This window comes from Carcharhinus amblyrhynchos, chromosome 4, assembly GCF_965287045.1.
Source record: "Carcharhinus amblyrhynchos chromosome 4, sCarAmb.v2.hapA, whole genome shotgun sequence".
Taxonomy (NCBI): Eukaryota; Metazoa; Chordata; class Chondrichthyes; order Carcharhiniformes; family Carcharhinidae; genus Carcharhinus; species Carcharhinus amblyrhynchos.
This window is the reverse complement of record NC_137327.1, coordinates 136,141,937-136,164,129: the sequence shown is the minus strand read 5'-3', so window position 1 is coordinate 136,164,129 and position 22,193 is coordinate 136,141,937. Positions and strand designations below refer to the sequence as shown.

At 44.0% G+C, this 22,193-nt stretch overlaps 1 protein-coding gene across 1 annotated transcript in view; it reads right to left on the bottom strand.

Annotated features, from left to right (window-relative positions):
• The window catches only part of tmem164 (transmembrane protein 164), a 124,813-nt gene that overhangs the window by 82,100 nt on the left and 20,520 nt on the right, over positions 1–22,193 (bottom strand). Inside the window, exon 2 of the mRNA XM_080187937.1 lies at positions 6,452–6,501. Within this exon, the coding sequence (XP_080044063.1) occupies positions 6,452–6,501 (50 nt within the window). The remainder of the gene's footprint in view (positions 1–6,451; positions 6,502–22,193) is intronic.

Sequence of the window (22,193 nt, the reverse complement as noted above, 5' to 3'; positions counted from 1 at the left end):
ACCCAGTAGGAGGCCGTTTCTGGAAAGATTTTGCTGACGAAGATGGTTGGGCCACGAGCGTTCTAAATAAATAGCTGCTCCAGTTTATTTCAAAATACAGTCAAATTTCCTTTGATTAGTAGATAGAATTCAGAACAAGAGATTAGAGTATAGAGTATAATTTCAACAGCATGCTTGAAGTCTCAAAATATTTGATTTATTGTCACTTGTATTAGTGTGCAGTGAAAAGTATTGCTTCTTGCGCACTACACAAAGCATACCATTCATAGAGAAGGAAAGGAGAGAGTTTGTGTGTTGCAGTCATAACTTAATCTTAATCAATTTAATACATAAGAACATAAGAAACAGGAGCAGGAGTAGGCCATCTAGCCCTTCGAGCCTGCCCCACCATTCAATAAGATCATGGCTGATCTGTCGTGACTCAGTTCCACATTCCCGCCCTCTCCCCATAGCCCTTAATCCCCTTGCCTATCAAAAACCTATCAACCCGCGTCTTAAAAATATTTAGCGAGGTAGCCTCCACCATTTCAACGGGCAGAGAATTCCAGAGATTCACCACCCTTTGAGTGAAAAAGTTCCTCCTCAACGCTGTTCTAAACTGCCTCCCCTTTATCTTGAGGCTGTGCCCCCTAGTCCTACTGTCCTTTCTGAGCGGGAAGAGTCTCTCCACCTCTATCCTATCCATCCCATTCATCATTTTATACGTCTCAATGAGATCTCCTCTCATTCTTCTAAACTCTAACGAGTACAAGCCCAGTTTATTCAGCCTCTCCTCATAGCTCAACCCCCTCAACTCCGGCATCAGCCTAGTAAACCTCCTCTGCACTCCCTCCAAGGCCAAAATATCCTTGCGCAAGTACGGCGCCCAAAACTGCACACAGTACTCCAGCTGCGGCCTCACCAATGCCCTATACAGCCGCAGCAAGACCTCCCTACTTTTATATTCAATCCCCCTTGCTATGAAGGCCAGCATCCCATTCGCCTTCCGAGGTAGGTTCATTCAAAAGTCCGATGGCAGCAGGGAAGAAACTGTTCTGGAGTTGGTTGGTACGTGGCCTCAGACTTTTGTATCTTTTTCCTGATGGAAGAAGGTGGTGGAAGAGAGTATGTCCCGGATGTGTGGGGTCCTTGATTACGCTGGCTGCCTTTTCAAGGCGGCAGGAAGTGTAGATAAAGTTAATGGATGGGAGGCTGCTTTGCGTGATGGACTGGGCTTCGTTCACAGCCCTTTGTAGTTTTTTGCAGACTTGGACAGAGCAGGAGCCATACCAAACTGTGATACAATCAAAAAATATTCTCTATGGTGCATCTACAAAATCGTAGCAGACATGCTAAATTTCCTTAGCTTCCTGAGACAGTACAGGGATCCAGGACAGGTTGTTGGTCACCTAGAAACTTGAAGCTCTCCATCATTTCCACTTTGTCTCCATTGATGTATATAAGGGCATGCTCTCCGCTATGATTCCTGAAGTCGATGACTATCAGTTCGTTTCTTTGGTATGGCAGGAACATACACTAGCTTTTTGTCAACTTACAATACCGCTTTGTGTTCTCATGAAAACAGAGGAGTTCGTGGAGGGGATGGGCTGATCACACACTTTAGGATACCATTTCTCAATCTTGCCACAGGTTACTGCTGTTGCACTTATTTTGTTAAGAAAAGGTAGTTCAGAACAACTGCATTAAATAAACTTATTTAGGTGACTAAAAACGCAAAGTGAAATTTTGTCTTGGAGGAACTCTCTTGTGGGACAAGAAACACATCGATCCAAGAGTAATTAAGTAGACACAAATCTTCTAATTACAGTGTCAAATCATGTTCGTTCATCTCATACCTAATCCAATTAATCGTAAATGCTTCTGCCAGTCGCAGGGACTAAGATGTTATGAGGCATGCAAGAGATTACGTTAGTCCATCTTAAAAACATTCCATTTTTAATTTCTTAGCAAGCGGATATCAAATTCTTAGCCTGAACAATTTGCTTTTGTTTGATTCAGCCAATGAGCAAAGAAATTTGTTCTCTGAGCTAGATTTGGAGATTTGGATTTTACAGGGGATACAAAACTCAAAACAGAACTAAATAACACCATTGATTTGACTAACCTACAAAATAAACAGATACCTGGACTGGACCTGCTAGATGTTAACATTAAGCCCGGAATTTGTCTAACATCGAACTGGAATACAGGAGGGTCAGCAAACAAAACAGCCACCCTGTGACACACCTCAGATTCCACCCTCTATCTTTTTGAGGAGGGCAGGAGATGAAGCAGGCGCCAAACCAGCCTCAATTAAACTGTGGTGGGCTCACTCTCCAGTGAGCTTCATGATCTTCCGCGAGATGGTCAAGGATCTGCAGTTATTGAGTTTCACATCAGGTGGGAAGTGCTTTCAAATGGGGAGGAAGCCCCATCTTTGGGAACTGCCAGTCAGTTCCAGCAGCACCAATAACATCTTAATGGGAGACAATGGCTGAGTGGCATCATCGCTAGGATTATTAATCCAGAAACATAGCTAATGTTCTGGGGACCCAGGTTCCAATCCCACCACGGCAGATGGTGGAATCTGAATTCAATGAAAAAATATCTGGAATGAAAAATCTACTGATGACATGAAACCATTGTCAATTGTCAGAAAAACCCACCTGGTTCACTAATATCCTTTAAGGGAAGCAAATCTGTCGCCCTTACCTGGTCTGGCCTACATGTGACTCCAGAGTCACGGCAATGTGGTTGACTCCCGACTGCTCTCAGAAATGGTCTAGCCAAGGGCAACTAGGGATGGGCAATAAACGCTGGCCAGCTCACGTCTCCCACAAATGGATTTTAAAAATGCTAGACTGCAAGAAGAGACTGTTTCCCTGGAAACAGGCAAGTCCAGGGTCATGTGTAAGGTGGTGGTGGGGGTTAGGGATTTCCATTTCTTCACATATCAAAAACAAGCCGATAAATTCAGAATAATGATCGCTCAGTCATGCAGAGCTTGAATACTACTGAAAATAGACATGCTTTTTATATTCCACTGATCAGGAAAGATGCAAGAACATAAAAGGGAGCAACTTTTTATACGGCATGTGATAGCATGGTCCCTTTAAGGGCGCAATCCCCGAGGGCCATATGACCGGGCTGGATCCTATGGAGAAGCCACACGAAAAGCCGAGCCAATTGGGAGCAAGAGTGCACGTCCTGGGTCAGGGAGGAACCTCAGTTGGAGGCAGGGAGGAGGAGAGGAGAGGGGAGTAGGCCCTTTACAACTTGAAGCCACAACAAAGTCATTCCACTGCTGATTCTTTAGCAAGTTGCCTCAGATTGGTCAAGATATTGCCATGGAGAACGCGCCAGGGACGACATCATCCTCCTCCTCCTCTGACAGAAAGCAGGTTTGTGTTTCGGAGAGTTGTGGCAGCAGCACCTCGTGTAGATCCAGAAAGTTTGGTGGGTAAGTTGTTTCTGATTTTGACCTTTGCTGCTGTTTCCTCCAGATGTTCCTGTAAGGTCAGAGTGCTATCGACTCTCAAGTGTGTTGGGCTGGGATCGTTCTTGAGTCTCTGGCCGTCCAGGTGTTATTTTTGGCACTGCCAGTGTGGAAGTGGAACTCAGTGGATATAGTTTGGAGGAATTTAATACAAGGTGCCATGTACTGCTGCAACTCTTTGCAACACATCTGTTAAAGGTCTGGTCTAGAGGGCAGCAGGATGAAGCTTGGGTGGCACAACAGATGTCAACAGCATAGATGAACCTGCCGGATGTATATTTTGGGAGGTCATTTCTATGTACGTTGAATAGGATTGGGGTTAACACTGAGCCTTGTATGTGACTCGGTGTTCACCTCATATCCCAGTCAGTACCCAGGCACCTTTGATCTGGCCACAAGAATTAATTCCAAGAGGAAATTAATATCTAAGCGGGCCACCCCCAACCACCTCAACACAGAGCAGCCCTCTGGCTTTACACAACATTGCTTGCCTTGGGAATCATAGAAGCAGTTCGCTCGGCCTTGGCCTATTCTGCTACCTCCCTCAGACTAAACATGCTGTGTCACTCATGTCCGATCCAACATTGCTGATACTGCCACCCTGTCATTAACCATGTTGTGTGACACACTTTGGCTCAGCCGTTTCCATAACGTGAATATGTACAAGCCTCCAGGTGCCAGCTAGGAAGGGTCCTGCCAATTTTGCCCCAGTCAGAAGTCTCAACACCAAGTTAAAGTCCAACCAGTTTATTTGATAGTAAACCCACAAGCTTCCGGAAAAGCTGTTCCTTCATCAGATATGCGGAAAGTTCTGATCAGAGAAGAGCATATAAAGGCACACAGTTTACAGAATCTGCCCCATCCAGCTAACTACAGGAGACTGCAACAGGTTTTTATTTTTTCTTTCGTGAGACAAGGGTTGGCCAGCACCTATTGCCCATCCCTAGTTGCTCAAGGGCAGCTGAGAGTCAACCACATTGGCTGTGGCTCTGGAGTCACATGTAGGCCAGACCGGGTAAGGACGGCAGATTTCCTTCTTAAACAGGAGATTAGTGAACCAGACGGGTTTTCTGAGAGTCAACAATGGTTTCATGGTCCTCAGTTAAGATGTCCAAAAATGTGCAGCTTAGGTACATTGACCATTCTAAATTATCCCTTAGTGTCCCATGATGTGTATACAAGGGAGATTAGTAGGATAAATATGTGGGATTATGGGGTTAACCTGGTAAGAGTCAGTGCACACATAATGGGCTGAATGGCCTCCATCCACACTGTAGGGATTCTATGAGTAGATTCTAAATTCAACTTTTTTTTTTACTGAATTCAAATTCCACCATCTGCCAAGGCAGGATTCGAACCCAGGTCCCCAGAACCTTTGCCGAGTTTCTGGATTAATAGTCTAGCGATAATACCACTAGGTCATTACCTCCCCTCACTGACACACTGACTGGGGTTATTCAACACCAGAAACAACTTCACTCTGATAAACAAGCCAAGTTACATTATTAGTATGGAATGAGGCACGGATAACCATCCTGACTGAGAAACGATGATCAGATGATACACGCAAATCAGCAACAACTCACATTACAAATCTTTTGCTTTTGTTATGCGGGGCGATATCTCGAATCGCACTTCTTTTTTAAATATACAGAACTATGTCTTTGAATTTACCAAAGGAAGAGGCAGGAAAGAGAGAGGTGATTGGAAGGGATGGGAGGTTGGCTGGGGGAAGAATCACAGAATCGCCATAGTGCAGAAAGAGGCCATTCAGCCCATCGAGTCTGCACCGACAACAATCCCACCCAGGCCCTATCCCCGTAACTCCCACATATTTACCCGATTAATCCCCCTGACACGAAGGAGCAATTTAGCCACTCCACCTAACCAGCACATCTTTGGGAGGAAAGAATGAATTAAACAGTTCTTTTTCTGAGGAATTATAAACATAAAATCTCATTAAAAGTCATATTGAGCCTAACTATTGTGAGAAAGAAGGTGGATCCAATTAGTTCATGCACTGGAGGTTTTTAATTCCGTTTCTACAATGCCCCGGTTTGGTAACAGGGTGTTAGAGACAGTCTGGCAGAGAAGATGCAGAAGCTAGACAAATCTGGAGACTAATTAACATAAGAACATAAGAAATAGGAGCAGGAGTAGGCCATCCAGCCCTTCGAGCCTGCCCTGCCATTCAATAAGATCATGGCTGATCTGTCGCTGCTCAGTTCCACTTTCCCGTTTTCTCCCCATAACCCTTAATCCCCTCTCTTATCAAAAACCCATCAACCCGCGTCTTAAATATATTTAGCGAGGCAGCCTCCACCACTTCAACGGGCAGAGAATTCCAGAGATTCACCACCCTTTGAGTGAAGAAGTTCCTCCTCAACTCCATTCTAAACCGCCCCCCTTTTATCTTGAGGCTGTGCCCCCTAGTCCTACTGTCTTTTTTGAGCAGGAAGAGTCTCTCCACCTCTATCCTATCCATCCCATTCATCATCTTATACGTCTCAATGAGATCTCCCCTCATTCTTCTAAACTCTACCGAGAACGAGCCCAGTTTATTCAGCCTCTCCTCATAGCTCAACCCCCTCAACTCCGGTATCAGCCTAGTAAACCTCCTCTGCACTCCCTCCAAGGCCAAAATATCTTTGCGCAGGTGCGGCGCCCAAAACTGCACACAGTACTCCAGCTGCGGCCTCACCAATGCCCTATACAGCTGCAGCAAGACCTCCCTACTTTTATATTCAATCCCCCCTCGCTATGAAGGCCAGCATCCCATTCGCCTTTAATACAGGCTATAAGCAGCAATTATGCAACAGAATCGCTAAAGTAGTGTTAACTTTTCCTTTGTTGACCTTCTGAATCATATCTGCAATTAGTCTGTTGATTGCAGGCACTCGTGTCATAATTCATGTCTATAATTTTATTCATAGATACAAAACTCAGAAATAGATAAATAATCAGAACCATTCTTACCTGAAAACAATGAGGGCGATTCTACTGGGGGGACAGGCCAGGAGAAAGATCTGCAATTAAAAAACAGAACATGCTTTTAGTTTTTTTTAAAACAAAAAAGATCCTTACTGCACATTTTTATTACAACGCTTTTTTTTGAATGCAGACGCACAGAGGCCTGACACGAAAATAGATTGCAGGGAGTTTGGTTTTTAAACTGGGACGGGCGATGCTGCCAGGGATTCCCGCTGCAGGCGGCACTAGCAACTAAGTGTGGCCCAGCTGACTTTTTTTTTAAAAACCCATCTCGTCCTGCCCCTATCCAGTAGGAATGGTGCCAGACCAGCAGAAAAAGAATACAAACTGGGGGTGGGAATACTCCCCATAATTAAAAAAATAAATGTTACCGCTTCTGACCATTTTGCTGCCCCTCAGCCCTGGGACAGTTATCTCTGGTGGGATTGCTCCACTCAGGCTCTCTTAGAAATATAGAAAATGGCAAGAGTAGACCATTCGGCCCTTCAAGCCTACCCCACCATTTAATATGATCCTTGCTGATCCTCTATCTCATCACCATATTCCCCTGTTTTCTCCATACTCCCTGAAGCCTTTAATGTCTAGACATCTATTTCCTCCTTAAATATATTCAGTGAGTTGGCCTCCTAGGCCTTCTGTGGTAGAAAATTCCACAGCTTCACCACCCTCTGAGTTGAAGATGTTTCCCCTCATCTCAGTCCTAAATGGCCTACCCAGGAGCCCGAGACTGTGACCCCTTGTTCTAGTTCCAGAGGAAACAATATCCCTGTATCCAGTCTTGTTGGGCCCTGTCAGAGTTTCATACAAAGAACAGTACAGCACAGGAAACAGGCCCTTCGGCCCTCCAAGCCTGCGCCACTCGTTGGTCCAACTAGACCATTCATTTGTATCCCTCCATTCCCAGTCTGCACATGTGACTATCCAGAACGATCCCAGCGTGTCCACCTCCACCACCCTATTTCGCAGCGCATTCCAGGCCCCCACCACCCTCTGTAAAAAAAATCCCTCTGATACTTGAGTTAAACCTCGTCCCTCTCACCTTGAGCCTGTGATCCCTTGTGTTTGTCACCTCCGACCTGGGAAAAAGCTTCCCGCTGTTCACCCTATCTATACCTTTCATAATTTTATACACCTCTATTAGGTCTCCCCTCATTCTCCGTCTTTTCAGGGAGAACAACCCCAGTTTACCCAATCTCTCCTCACAGCTAAGACTCTCCATACCAGGCCACATCCTGGTAAACCTCCTCTGCACTCTCTCCAAAGCCTCCACATCCTTCTGGTAGTGTGGTAACCAGAACTGGACACAGTGCTCCAAATGTGGCCTAACCAACGTTCTATACAGCTGCAACATCAGACTCCAGCTTTTATACTCTATACCCCATCCTATAAAGGCAAGCATGCCATATGCCTCCCTCACCACCTTCTCCGCTTGTGCTGCCACCTTCAAGGATCTGTGGACTTGCACTCCCAGGTCCGTTTGTGTCTATACTCTTGATGGTCCTGCCATTTATTGTATAACTTCCCTCTACATTAGTTCTTCCAAAAATGCATCACTTCGCATTTATCTGGATTAAATTCCATCTGCCATTTCTCCGCCCAATTTTCCAGCCTATCTATATCCTGCTGTATTGTCCGACAATGTTCATCGCTATCAGCAAGTCCAGCCATCTTTGTGTCATCTGCAAACTTACTGATAAGAACATAAGAAATAGGAGCAGGAGTAGGCCATCTAGCCCTGCGAGCCTGCCCCGCCATTCAATAAGATCATGGCTGATCTGAAGTGGATCAGTTCCACTTTCCCGCTTTCTCCCCATAACCCTTAATTTCCTTGTCTATCAAAAACCTATCTACCCGCGTCTTAAATATATTTAGCGAGGCAGCCTCCACCACTTCAACAGGCAGAGAATTCCAGAGATTCACCACCCTTTGAGTGAAGAAGTTCCTCCTCAACTCTGATCTAAACTGCCCCCCCCCACTTTATCTTGAGGCTGTGTCCTCTAGTCCTGTTGTCCTTTCTAAACGGGAAGAATCTCTCTACCTCTACCCCATCCATTCCTTTCATTATCTTGTACGTCTCTATAAGATCCCTCCTCATCCTTCTAAACTCCAATGAGCACAGAGCCAGTCTATTTAGTCTCTCTTCATAGTCCACTGATCACACCAGTTATACTTTCTTCCAAAGGTGTATCAGTTAGGTCCCCTCATTCTTTGCGATTCCAGTGAATACTGGCTCAATCTCTCCTCATACGACAATCCTGCCATATCAGGAATCAGTCTGGTGAACCTTTGTTGCATTTCCTCAATGACCACAACTGCGCACAATACTCCTTTGTGTTATAGGCAAAATTTGTGACATTATTGTCACGTAGCTCTTTGATTATTATCAGGCTATTATTTGCCTGGCAGTTTAAGTGTTGGCCTGGGAGCAGTCTATATAATAGCTCTCTCAGCTGTACAGAAACAGGTCAAAGAAACAAGCTGAAGATCTCAAAAATAACTCGAGAATATTCTTAAATAGGATTCACATTCTACTTTTTACTGCTTAATGACATTATTGCTGTTGTGAGATATACATTCTGCAGAAGTATACATGCAGCAATCTGTGTATATATTAAAAACGGAGGACTGTTACGAGGTCAATGATAAAATTTCTCATCAACAGCGTAACAATGCAAACAAAACCAGTCTCCAATTATGCTGCACTTAAACAGTTTAAGAAACTGCAAAGGATCGTGAATGAAATCCAACTTCTCATGCAATCCAGCCTCCCATCCATTGACATTGTCTACACTTCCCGCTACCTCGGAAAAGCAGCCAGCATATTCAAAGACCCCACACACCCCGGGCATACTGTCTCACCTTCTCCCATCAGGGAAAAAATACAAAAGTCTGAGGTCACAACGACTCAAGGACAGCTTCTTCCCCGTCATCAGACTTTTGACTGGATCTACCATACATTAAGTTGATTTTTCTCCACACCCTAATTATGACTATAACACAGTATTCTGAACCCTCTCCTTTCCTTCTCCATGTACTGAACGCTTTGTCTGTTTAGCACAAAAACAATACTTCTAGCAATAGATGTGACAATAATAAAAAAAAATCAAATTTGGCTAGCTTCCTTTTGAATGATTCCAGTAAATAAATCACTGCACGTAATCCACTGCAGACATACAACTCAGAATTAATTTGTATTATGTAATTATGTTCTTCACCTTTCTGTCATCATCTTTGGCCTTGCCTTCCCTAACTTATCCAAAATGATTAGCCTTTCCAACTGCATGAAGTCTTGCCTTTCATTATTTTAATGGGCATAGTCAAACCTCCTTGAAGTCTGAGGCTTTCCGAAAGTAAAACTCTGCCTATCACGATCATTCAGAAACCTCAAACTAGAAAGCAGAGATTGTGAACAATCTGAGACAATGGCTAGAAAACGGGTGTAGCTGACAGCAAAGGGCATCAGAGGCAATGGCAATGGCTTCAGTTCTCCCATTATTTGATAGCCTTCCAGGTGTATTATCCTTTCTGCAATGCAGTGGCTTTCACATTCGCCTAATAAGCAAAAGACTCCCAGTTCAAAACTGGGCAGAAACATTTGCACACGATTTTAGTCTCAGTGAGGAAAAGATCAGTTAGCTTACAAAGCTCCAGACTGAGGAACTCACAATACATCAATGGTAGAGGTGATGGAGGAGGAAGTGGGTAATAAACAGAATCATTTTGAGAGTTAATGATTATGTTTAACAGCTTGTATAGATGGGGCTAAGCCTATTTTTTCTACTCCATTAATTTGCCAGAATTGCCTCAGTGAATGCTCAGAATACTAAAAATAATTTCACATTTATTGTAGTGTGGGACTAAATGCTTAGGTCGGTGACTCATTAATTTGGTAACTATAAATATAACTCAGAATGGTCAGCCTTAGAAGGAAGAAAGATTGCCCAGTATTCAGCGTATTGGGACCATTAGGTTTATAATTGCAAATTTTGTATTTTTTCTGTGAAGCCAAACATTTGCTTCATCCGCCTATTAGTTCCCTTTATTTCTCAACAGACATGTGTAATCAATCTTAATGACATTCTCCTTGAAGTCAAAAAAAAGTTACGTTGTACTGATCAATTCCCTCCCCCACACCAGAAAGAATTTCCATGTTCTCAGTGTGCCCCTGGCAGCCACGCTGTCTCCTGTAAGCAAATGCTTATTCTCTGGGCAAGTGCCAAAATACCACGACTGTGAAGGCATGCCATTATGTCTACAATCTCACCCAGAAAGATGAGTGTTTGGGTGAATTCTGAGAGATCTTTGCCACTCTCTGCAGCGTGGTTAATGACATGTGCTTTCTATAACAGCAGATCAATGTCACTGTAATAATTCCCATTCTGTTTCCTTACTTGGGCCAAACGCAGTTTTATTGCAGTCGCTAAAAGCTTGGATGCTCCCTGCTTTGTAAATAACTGGCAGAGGTCCTGCAAAGCTGTGTCTTTTGATAATGTGGCCTGACCACTTTAGCTGTTTCAGTCAGTCAACACTTAATTAAATTCTTTTCCTTCCAGTGCTTATCATATCGTATGGTTAGTTTCACATTGAAAACTGTAGCAGTCAATTGAGTAGGGGAGCGATCAAATGCAATGCTGGAATTTAGGATGTATAAAAGTTGCACTAATTTCTTGGAGTTAAAAACACAAAGACCAAGGGAGAGCATCTCTAAGGCACCACTCACTAATTATAGACTGAGTGCATCTTGTGCACACAATCGCTACAGCTCTCTGGTGCATATTCTGTCACAACTGAACAAGTATGGCAACCATGGTAGCCAGATGTTGTAATTAGTAGAGACTCCAAATCAAAACAAACACATTTGATGCGTTTGTCAAAACACTAACTGATTAAGCAGGCGCATCTTTCATTCCATGAGGGAATTGTGGTCTCACCTAGTTTCCGAGAATTCCATAGTGCATCCTTTTACAGTATTCACCAACTGGAAACTCAGCATCCCTACAGTGCAGAAGGAGGCCATTCAGCCCGTCGAGCCTGTGCCCGCCCCAGTCTCTATCCCCATAATCTTCTAATCTCCCTGACACTAAAGGGCAATTTAACATGGCCAAATTAACCTAAACAGCACGTCTTTTGGACTGTGGGGGGGGACACTGGAGCACCAGGAGGAAACCCACACAGACATGGGGAGAAAGTCACCCAAGGCTGGAGCTGAACCCCGGTTCTGGGGCTTTGAGGCAGCAATGCTAACCACCGTGCCACCATGCCATCCACTGAATCAAGGAGTGTTTACAGCACAGGAAGCTGTGATCCAGCCTGTCCTCTGGCTAACAAAACAATCAATTTTATATTTAAAAATTGACAACCAACCCATCAACTGCTGTTGATGGAAAAGAGTTCCAAGCTTCCCTCACCCGAGATTCCCCAACAAGCAGAAAGCCCAGCCTAACGCATCTGTTTCCCTTAACATCTTGCAAACTACAATCAATCACCCCTGAGACATCTGAAATTCCAGGGAATGCAGGGTGCAGACTCAATGGGCTCCTCCTGCACTGTAGGATTCTATAACATTGTACTTTATCGGTGTGAAGAAGTTTCAAATGCCTCCAGTGTGTGTACACACATGCAAGTTATTTATTTCCATCCGTGATCAAACCTTGACTGATACATGTGTTTGATGTTCCTTCATCGTAGAGCATCTTCTCCCCAGAATTTCTTGGGACCAAACAGAACCTGCTAGAAATAGGCAAAATACTGTAGCTGCAGGAATCTGAAACTAAAACAAAGTGCTGGAGAAATTCGGCATGTCTGACAACATCCGTGGAGAGAGAATAGAGCCAACGTTTCGAGTCAGGATAACCCTTCATCAGAGCTGCTCTCCCCACAGATGCCTCGAGTTCCTCCAACATTTTTTGCTGGAAATAATTCACTGGAAAACATTCAAAGTCCCGAAATGTTAACTGCATTTTTCTCTCCCCACAAACACTGATAGACATAGTCGAGAAAGCAAACGGCATGTTCGCCTTCGTCAGCCAGGGCACTGAGTACAAAAACTGGCAGATCATGCTACAGCTGTACAGAACCTTAGTTCGGCCCCATTTAGAACACTGTCTACAATTCTGGTCGTCACACTACCAGAAGGACGTGGATGCTTTGGAGAGGATACAGAAGAGGTTTGCCTGGTCTGGAAGGTATTAGCTATGAGGAGGGGTTGGATAAACTCAGTTTGTTCTCACTAGAACGACAGAGGTTGAGGGGTGACCCGATAAAAGGTTTACAAGATTATGAATGGCATGGACAGAGCAGATAGTCAGATGTCTTTTCCTTGGGTCGGAAAGTCAAGTGCTGGGGACATAGGTTTAAGGTGCATGGGGAAAAGTTTAGGAGAGATGTGCGGGGCAAGTTTCTTTTTATACACAGGAAGGTGAGTGTCTGGAACGTGCTGCCTGGGAAGGTGGTTGGAGCAGATACGATAGTGGCATTTAAGGGGCATCTAGATGAATACATGAATAGGATGGGAATGGAAGGATACGGACTCTAAGTGCATATGGTTTTAGTTTAGGTGGGCATCATGATCGGTGCAGGCTTGGAGGGCCGAAGGGCCTGTTCCTGTGCTGTACTGTTCTTTTCTGTTATTATATCAGTTTCTCAGCACATTTCGCTTTTGGCTTGAGGTCAATTTTCAATACACAATGTGGAATTAATTTTATTTAAATTAAGCACGCACAATTTGCATTGCAACGGCTGCACAGACACAGATTTTTGGAATATCCACGAGAAACAATTCAGAAGCTTTAAAGCTGATCAAAGCAATGGAAGTGAATTGGTTAAAAGTTGTTCTATATTTCCCCAGAATCAGATACCGTATTGCATTATCAATAGGATATTATAACATGTAGATTTGGTCTCATTTACAACTCCTGTTGCACAACCAAGATAGCATAATGCATCATTACCATATCTAGATCACTACCTAAGTTTGTTGGCTTGGTTTGAAGGGCGTGAAAGACATCCAGCTATCAAATTTTAATCAACTTGCTGCTTCATTGCGAGTTGTTGACAGGATGCATTGTCTTGCTAATACTTTTTCTCTGCCTCCTGACCAGACTGATTATAACCTTAAGCTGCCATTACAGAACATAGATCATAGAAAAACTACAACACAAACAGGCCCTTCAGCCCACAAGTTGCGCCAATCATATCTCTACCTATAACCCTCAGTCCTATTAAGTCCCATGTACTCATCCAGAAGTCTCTTAAAAGACCCCAACAAGTTCGCCTCCACCACCGACGGCAGCCGATTCCACTCACCCACCACCCTCCGAGTGAAAAATTTACCCCTGACATCTCCTCTGTACCTACTCCCCAGCACCTTAAACCTGTGTCCTCTTGTGGCAGCCATTTCAGCCCTGGGAAAAAGCCTCTGAGAATCCACTCGATCTATACCTCTCAACATCTTATATACCTCAAATTATTCAGACAGGAACGTAGATAGTATGTTTTCAAACAATGCATTCCCGCTTTCCGATCTGCCTGGAACTTCCAACACTACCAGGTAAGTTACATAACATTAATGGTTCCTACAATGAGAGGCTGAATAAACTAGGCTTGTACTCGTTAGAGTTTAGAAGGATGAGGGGAGATCTCATTGAGACGTACAAGATGATGAATGGGATGGATAGGATAGAGGTGGAGAGACTCTTCCCGCTCAGAAAGGACAGTAGGACTAGGCAGTTTAGAACGGAGTTGAGGAGGAACTTCTTCACTCAAAGGGTGGTGAATCTCTGGAATTGTCTGCCCGTTGAAGTGGTGGAGGCTACCTCGCTGAATATATTTAAGACGCGGGTAGATAGGTTTTTGATAGGCAAGGGGATTAAGGGTTATGGGGAAAAGGCGGGAAAGTGGAACTGATCCACTTCAGATCAGCCATGATCTTATTGAATGGCGGGGCAGGCTCGAAGGGCTAGATGGCCTACTCCTGCTCCTATTTCTTATGTTCTTACAATAGTGACTACAGCCAATTAATACTTTTTACAGTGTAAAGTGCATCAAGACATCAGTGCATTAGTAAATGCATTTTTTTCATTCCTTTCATAACACTAAATTTGAGGAGAAAAGTTCATTTTATTTGTGTCACAAGTAAGGCTTACATTAACACCGCAATGAAGTTACTGTGAAAATCCCCTAGTCGCCACACTCCAGTGCCTGTTAGAGTATAGTGAGGCAGAATTCAGCATGGGCCAATGCCCCTAGCCAGAGTGTCTTTCGAACAATGGGAAGAAACCGGAGCACCTGGAGGAAACCCACGCCGACATGGGGAGAACATGCACACTTTGCACAGTCACCCTAGCTGGGAATCGAACCCGGGTCCCTGGCACTCAGACAGCAGTGCGAACCACTGTGCCACCCTGCATAAAAATATTGATTACAATTAGTTAAACTGCTGATGTCAATTAGGCAAAGGTTTTAACACCACACAGGAACACTGGAATCCAAGGTTTAAAATAACAGTTATTCAGGATTCCAATGATCCCTGGTAGAAAGTACATATCCAGAAGTTGGGCCAGGACAGCTTTGCTTCTTCACTATATTCAGTGAGCTTATTAATACACACACACACTCACATCACACAGGAAGAGTGATCACCTGGAGATAATAACCATGAACTACCAATGAAACCACATCACCCTGAGACAGTCAACAGGGGAAATGAGGCAGGGAAGAGAAGGTCATTACTGTATTCCAAGTACTATACAAATTAATGTTGTATTATATGAGACACACTGGAGTGATCGTCCTCCAGTCAAAGCTGCAACAAAATATTCATACTTCAGGCAGAGACAAGATGGAAGCAAGTTTTGCATTTGGGACAAAATTTTACCATCAGCACCAACAACAGAACAAAGAATATCTCATTCTGCAGCATGACAGCTGTGTGGACAACGTGGAAACCAATCTTTTAACATCAGACAGTCACGAGTATCTGATATTATTGCACTGGAAACTAATATGGAAGAGGAATGGCAGAATGCAACAGATTAATTAATAATCAGCCTAAAATTTCTGTGTGTGTGTGTGTGTGTGTGTGTGTGTGTGTGTGTGTGTGTGTGTGTGTGTGTGTGTGTGTGTGTGTGTGAAGATACCAAACAGATCTAACTTTCCCAGAACGTATTTCAACAGTCAGTCGCTTCCCCTTGGTGTAAAACTCCTCATCTCCCTCTCACCCCCACCCACTCTCCTCCTTCGTCCCCCTCTCCTACCACCCACCCACTGCCTCCTGCAGTTTAAAAGCGACATGGACCAGAACGTTCACACCACTCACAAGGGGAGGATCTTCCAGTCCGGTCACCAGCCCATCCCTGCCATGGGATTCCCTGCGGCGCGAGGTGGATTCAATGAGAAATCCCATTGACAGCAGCAGGTACCAGAAAATTCTGTCACTGGCAAATGGCGCACCACCTCCAGAGGCCGAGATATCTTACCCATGTTCTCTGGCTGCTTAGAAATTGGTATAAGCTGCCCTTCCAAATGCCCCACAGTCCAGTGGAACTTTTCACTGCAGATTCCTCCAAATTCACTGAGTCATCTCCACTGATAACGAAGCAATGCCCACTCCAACTTAGCAACATTTCAGAAACATTCTGTATCTTTTTGTAGCCTCCCATCAAGTCAACAAAAGAAACTTTCAATCTCCAACTTTTCCAAACCACTTTCCATTCAGTTTCATCCAGACCACAGAAACACTCTCAACCAGAGACCTTCCACACCCCTCCAGTTCAGAGATATATTCACACTCCAATTCATAGAATCACACTGTGTAGAGGAGGCCCTTTGGCCTATCGAGTCTTCATTGCCCTTGCCAGTTTACAAGAGACAAACCTCCTCTAACTCTTTCTCCTAATCCAAAAGCAGCATTTCAACTGCTCAACTGGTTTAAAACCAATCTTCTCCTTTCAATTCCCACCCTCACCTGCTTGAGACTCTTCCCCTCGAGTGAACTCCCTTCACCCTTCCTCCAATTTGCTGAAGCATTTGACTTGCTTCAATGCTCCTCATTGTATGCACTGCCTGCACTTCATGGAAGATGTCATAGAATCTCTACAGTGCAGACAGAGGCCATTCAGCCCATCAAGTCTGCACCAGTCCCACCTCGGCCCTATCCCCATAACCTCACACATTTACTCTGCTAATCCCTCTAACCTATGCTTTCCAGGACACTAAGGGTCAATTTAGCATGGCCAATGCACCCAACCCAAACATCTTTGGACTGTGGGAGGAAACCAGAGCACCCGGAGGAAACCCACGCAGACACAGCGAGAATATGCAAACTCCACACAGACAGTGACAACCAGGACTTGAACCCGGGTCCCTGGCACGCTGAGGCAGCAGTGCTAACCACTGTGCTATCGTGCTGCACCATGTCGACGCTCTGTTTTTGGATCAACTTGTAGGAAGATATTCCAGATTCAGCGCAAGGCTTGAAATTCCCAACTTTTGCACATGAAGCTAAAGAACAAGTTCAAGAACAAGCTGAGGCCAGACCAACAGGAAGAGGAACGCCTGTGAACGCAAATGAATTAATAATTTAGCCCCATCACTCAGGGGAAGAAAACTAGTTTCTACAGTTCAAGCCGGTGTTGAGAGATTTGTTTGGGTATGTATGCCTGCAAAAATCTTATACTTGGCTACCGCTAAGGAATGAGGACAGATTTGATAAATTCAAAATTGAAGTTAGTACGTTCAGGCACGCAAAACGAATGCTGCGCTGAAGTAGCCTGAAATTCAATCCAGACTTAAGCTCCATGTCAGACTGGAGTTCAATCACGTTTCACTGCTTTAGGTGACATTTTAAACCATTACCTGCCTTATCAGCGGATTACAGTTGAACCCTTGAAAGTCCCACTAAGAATCGGCTAACTTAACAACTAAATGAATAATAAGTGGATATCAGGTTGTTGAAGTGTCAGGAGACACTTATCACTGGATACATACTTTTAGTCAACTCTCAACACAATGTTCAAAGAGCGACTGGCATAGGATTCCCAGGCATCATGTTAATTTTTATCTTTTCTAATTAAATTATAAAATTCTGTGGACAGCACGGTGGCAGAGTGATGTTTACTGCTGCCTCACAGCACCAGGGACCTGGGTTCAATTCTAAACTCCAGCAACTATCTGTGTTGAGTTTACACGTTCTCCCCGTGTCTGCATGGGTTTCCTCCGGGGGCTCCAGTTTCTTCCCACAGTCCAAAGATGTGCGGGTTAGGTGGACTGGCCATGCGTGTCAGGGGGCTAGCAGGGTAAATATGTGGCATAACAGGGATAGGGCGTGGGTAGGATTGTTGTTGATGCAGTTCGATGGGCCTAATGGCCTCCTTCTGACTGTAGGGATTTTAATGATTGTAACAGGACTCAAAGAATGTTCCTGATGATGGGGGGAATCCAGAACTAGAGGGTCATAGTTTGAGGATACAGGGTAAACCTTTTAGAACGGAAGTGAGGAGAAATTTCTTCACCCAGAGGATGGCAAACGGTTGGAATTCACTACCAGGGAAAGTAGTTGTGATTTCAAGAAGAAATTAGATATAAGTCTTGGGGCTAAAGGGATCAGTGGATATTTGGAGAGAGGGAGGATAATGATTTATGATCAGCCGTGATCAAAATGAATGGCGGAGCAGGCTCGAAGGGCTGAATGGCCTGCTCCTGCTTCCATTTTCTATGTTTCTAAATTGCTTTCTCCACAATCGAAGGTGCATTTGACTGAGTAAATCATCGCTCTGGGACACCCGAACAGTAAACGTCCCACCAAGACCTCCTTCTGCACTGTAGGATTCTGTGAAACGTTTTGCTTGCCACAACCGAGATGATCAAAAGGAATGAATAATTTTTAAAAAGCAGATTAAGGTGCGCACTGACTCTTTTGGGGATTGCAGCCAGTGAAAATAAGCAATAGGAAATCAGATCGAAACACAAATGCAAATATGGAATAAAAACAGAAGCAACTGGGAACGTACGACAATTCCACCAGCGTCTGAAAACAAAAAGCTTCAGTTTAGACAAAAAGAGCCTCTGTTCAGAATCTGAATCCATCTTTTTCGATCAGATTTTCCACTCAGTTCTGGTGTTCGGTATCTGGCAGCTTTTCCAAAGAAAATTAATGTCAGGTGGCTGGTTATATGGTTCTAAGTTGCACTCGGCATGCATTCCTGCCAAACACCTGACCAATTTCCTAATGCGATCATCTGTTAAATTCCCTCCCCTACTCATTCATTCATTCTAATGAATAGGCCATACGATCTGTCAGGTCTGCTCCACCGTTCAATAACACCATGGCTGATCTGATTGCAGTCCCAATTCCATTACCCTGTCATCCCTCTTTGCATCGGATATAAAGGGCCAAGGGAGCAGAAAATCCTGCAAGATGCCCAAACTGCCTTCCATTTGATTATTGTCCCCCCACCTCCATAAATTATCCATTCACATCAATTTGAAATATGACTGGTCTCCCAATAGCGTGCACCTGGTAGCCAGACCCACCAGAAGGGCATCGGTGAGTAGGTCATGCCCGGGCACAGTGTGGGGTGAGAGGGGCAATGTGTTGTATTTTTTACTTTTGTGCATCGGAGTGGCCTTTAAAAATGGTGCCCCAATCTTTTAAAAAAGTCAAGTTGCTGGTGGGGCAGATATGGAACATACCCCTTAGCTTTAATGTCTCTAACTTGCTAACGATAGCGGAGAAAGCCACTGGAAATGTCACTTTTCCTCTCTGCTGCAACACTAGTGGCTCAAAAAAAGGGAAACATCCCACCCAATAATTACACTCCGGAATTATCTCTAATCTCTGAACCTTTACAGTGCAGGAGCCGCCATCCAGAATGCACCAATAGCCATCCTAACCATATAACCCCACCTATTTACCCTGCTAAACCCCCTGACACTAAGGGTCAATTTAGCATGGCCAACCAATCTTACCCGCACATCTTTGGACTGTGGGAGGAAACTGCAGCACCCGGAGGAAACCAACGCAGACACGGGGAGAATGTGCAAACTCCACACAGACAGTGAGCCAAGGCTGGAACTGAATCCGAGTCCCTGGTTGTGTGAGGCAGCCATGCTAACCACTGTGCCATGAAATATTATACGATTAATCAAACCCCATCTACAATAAATTTATAAATAGAGGCAGACAATACAACAGATGGGAAGTTATGGCAAATCTTTCTAAATCACTGGTTAGCCTTGTAGATGGACGAGAGCCCACGAGGGAGAGATAGTGGAATGGCCAATAACAATAAAAGACTGAAGTTGTTAAGGAGGAATAATGAATCATAGAATCATAGAACCCTACAGTGCAGAAAGAGGCCCTTCGACCCACTGAGTCTGCACCGAACACAATCCCACCCAGACCCTACCCCCATATCCCTACATATATCACTAATCTCTCTAACCTAGGCATCTCTGGACATTAAGGGGCAATTTCTTAGCATGGCCAATCAACCTAATCCGCACATTTTTGGAGGAAACCGGAGTAAACCCACGCAGATACGAGGAGAATGTGTAAACTCCTCAGACAGTGACCCGAGCCAGGAATCGAACCCAGGACCCTGGAGCCGTGAAGCAGCACTGCTAAACACTGTGCTACCGAAGCATGATCCTAAAATCATGCAAGATGCAATTGCTAATTTTCACCAGAGTGGCATCAGTACAACAGTAATGGTACACCAGAGAAATTCAAACACAAGGGAATGGGGGACATAGTTGTCTTACAACAATGCATCTTTTAAAGAAAGGGAAACTGTTGCCGTTTGTAGGTAGACTAATGAGCAACATTGTCTGCAAGTGGCAGGAAAACATTCTTACTTCTCTTACACTAAAGCTACTGAACACAGGACGAAAAAAAATCATCAGCTACACAATGTAATTGCCCAAGAAAATATCCTGCTTGTAAAAGGTTTCTAGTGCAACCCCAAAATAAGACAAATGTTTACAAAAGCAACAAAAAAAGCAGCACAGAGTTTTGGAATTGAGCTTACATAATGCATCCAAATGTTGAATTACAATTTTACTGATTTGGAAAGCTTTAATTAATGCAAAGGAATTGCTGGCAAATACTAAATTAGTTTGAACAGTTTGATAATGAAGTTAAAACCCAATTAACTGTTGAATTTTAATTTTGGAGTTTTTCAGTACATTATTGGCTGGGTGGTTAACAGTGAGGCGGAGTGCTTGAGGCTACACAAAGGTATAGACGGAATGATCAAATGGCGAGATAAGTGGCAGATGAAATTTAACCCTGAAAAGTGAGAGGTGATGCACTTTGGAAGAAGTAATTTGATAAGTACTATTCAATGAACGGCATGATACTAAGACGCTGTGAGGAACATGTTTGTACACAAATCTCTGAGGCTGGAAGGACATGTCAGTAGGGTAGTGAAAAAGGCATATGGGACACTTCCCTTTATCAATTAAGGCATGGATTACGATAGCAGGGAGCTCATTTTGGAGTTGAACCAACTTTGGTGAGGTCACAGCCGGAGTACTGTGTGCAATTCTGGTCACCACATTATAGGAAGGATGTGATTGCACTGGAGGGGGTTCAGAGCAGATTCACCAGGACGCTGCCTGGGATGGAACATTTAAATTATGAAGAGATGGGCTTGGGTTGTTTTCATTGGAGCAGAGAAGACCGAGGGGCGAGCTGATTGAGGTGTACAAGATTATGAGGGGCACGGACAGAGTGGATAAGGAGCAGCTGTTCCCCTTGATTGAAAGATCGGTTACAAGGAGAGGGGCAGGAGGAATAGGGGGAAAATGAGGGAAAAACCTTTTTTACCCAGAGGATGGTGACAGTCTGGAGTGCACTGCCTGGGAGGGTGGGGGCGGGTTGCCTCACGTCCTTTAAAGAAGTACCTGAGTAAGCACTTGGCACATCATAACACTCAAGATGATGGGGCAAGTGCTGGTAAATGAGACTAGATAGTGATCAGTGTTTCTCAAGCACCGGGGCAGATCTGACGGGCTGCGGGACCTCTTCTGCACCGTGTCATCAGGATTCTGCGATTGACATCATATAGTTGCTTATTTGAAATTATCTGATAATTCAACTTTCAAATCCCACTTGATATAATTCAAATTTATCACCAAAATGACTTACATTAAATAATTAGAATCTACTGTTAATGAGGACTATAATATTAATATATTTTTATTTTGATTACAGTTTGATCCTAATTGCCAAACCAGTTGTAGATCCAGCTCTTGGTTTGATTCAGAGAGCCAAAGACAATTGTCTCACTTCTGATTATAATTTTCAGAATAATTAATAAATCCCAGTTATTGCAGCTATTATAAAAGGTGGCTATATAACCAATTGGCAGTACAAGGCGTAGTCAATGCCGATCTCCTGATTTTGGTATTCGTTATAATAAATAAGATCTGAACAAAAATAAGTTGTTTCAATTGCTTTTATTTGATTAAGAGATCTTGGGCTAGATTTCTTTCTGCAACTCATCCCGATGTTGTGTGGGCATACAGTACAGGACAATGGAAAATTCAGGTTTCAATACCTGCCAGGGCATCTGCTGGCTGGTACTTAGTAAGCTATAATCAGCGACCATATAACTACTAGATTGCTGTAAAAAGCCAGCAGGTTCCTGCTTTTCTTTAGGGATTGAAGCTGGCTTATCTTTTTCCAATCTGCTGTGTGCGACTCCACTCATCAATGGAACTTAAA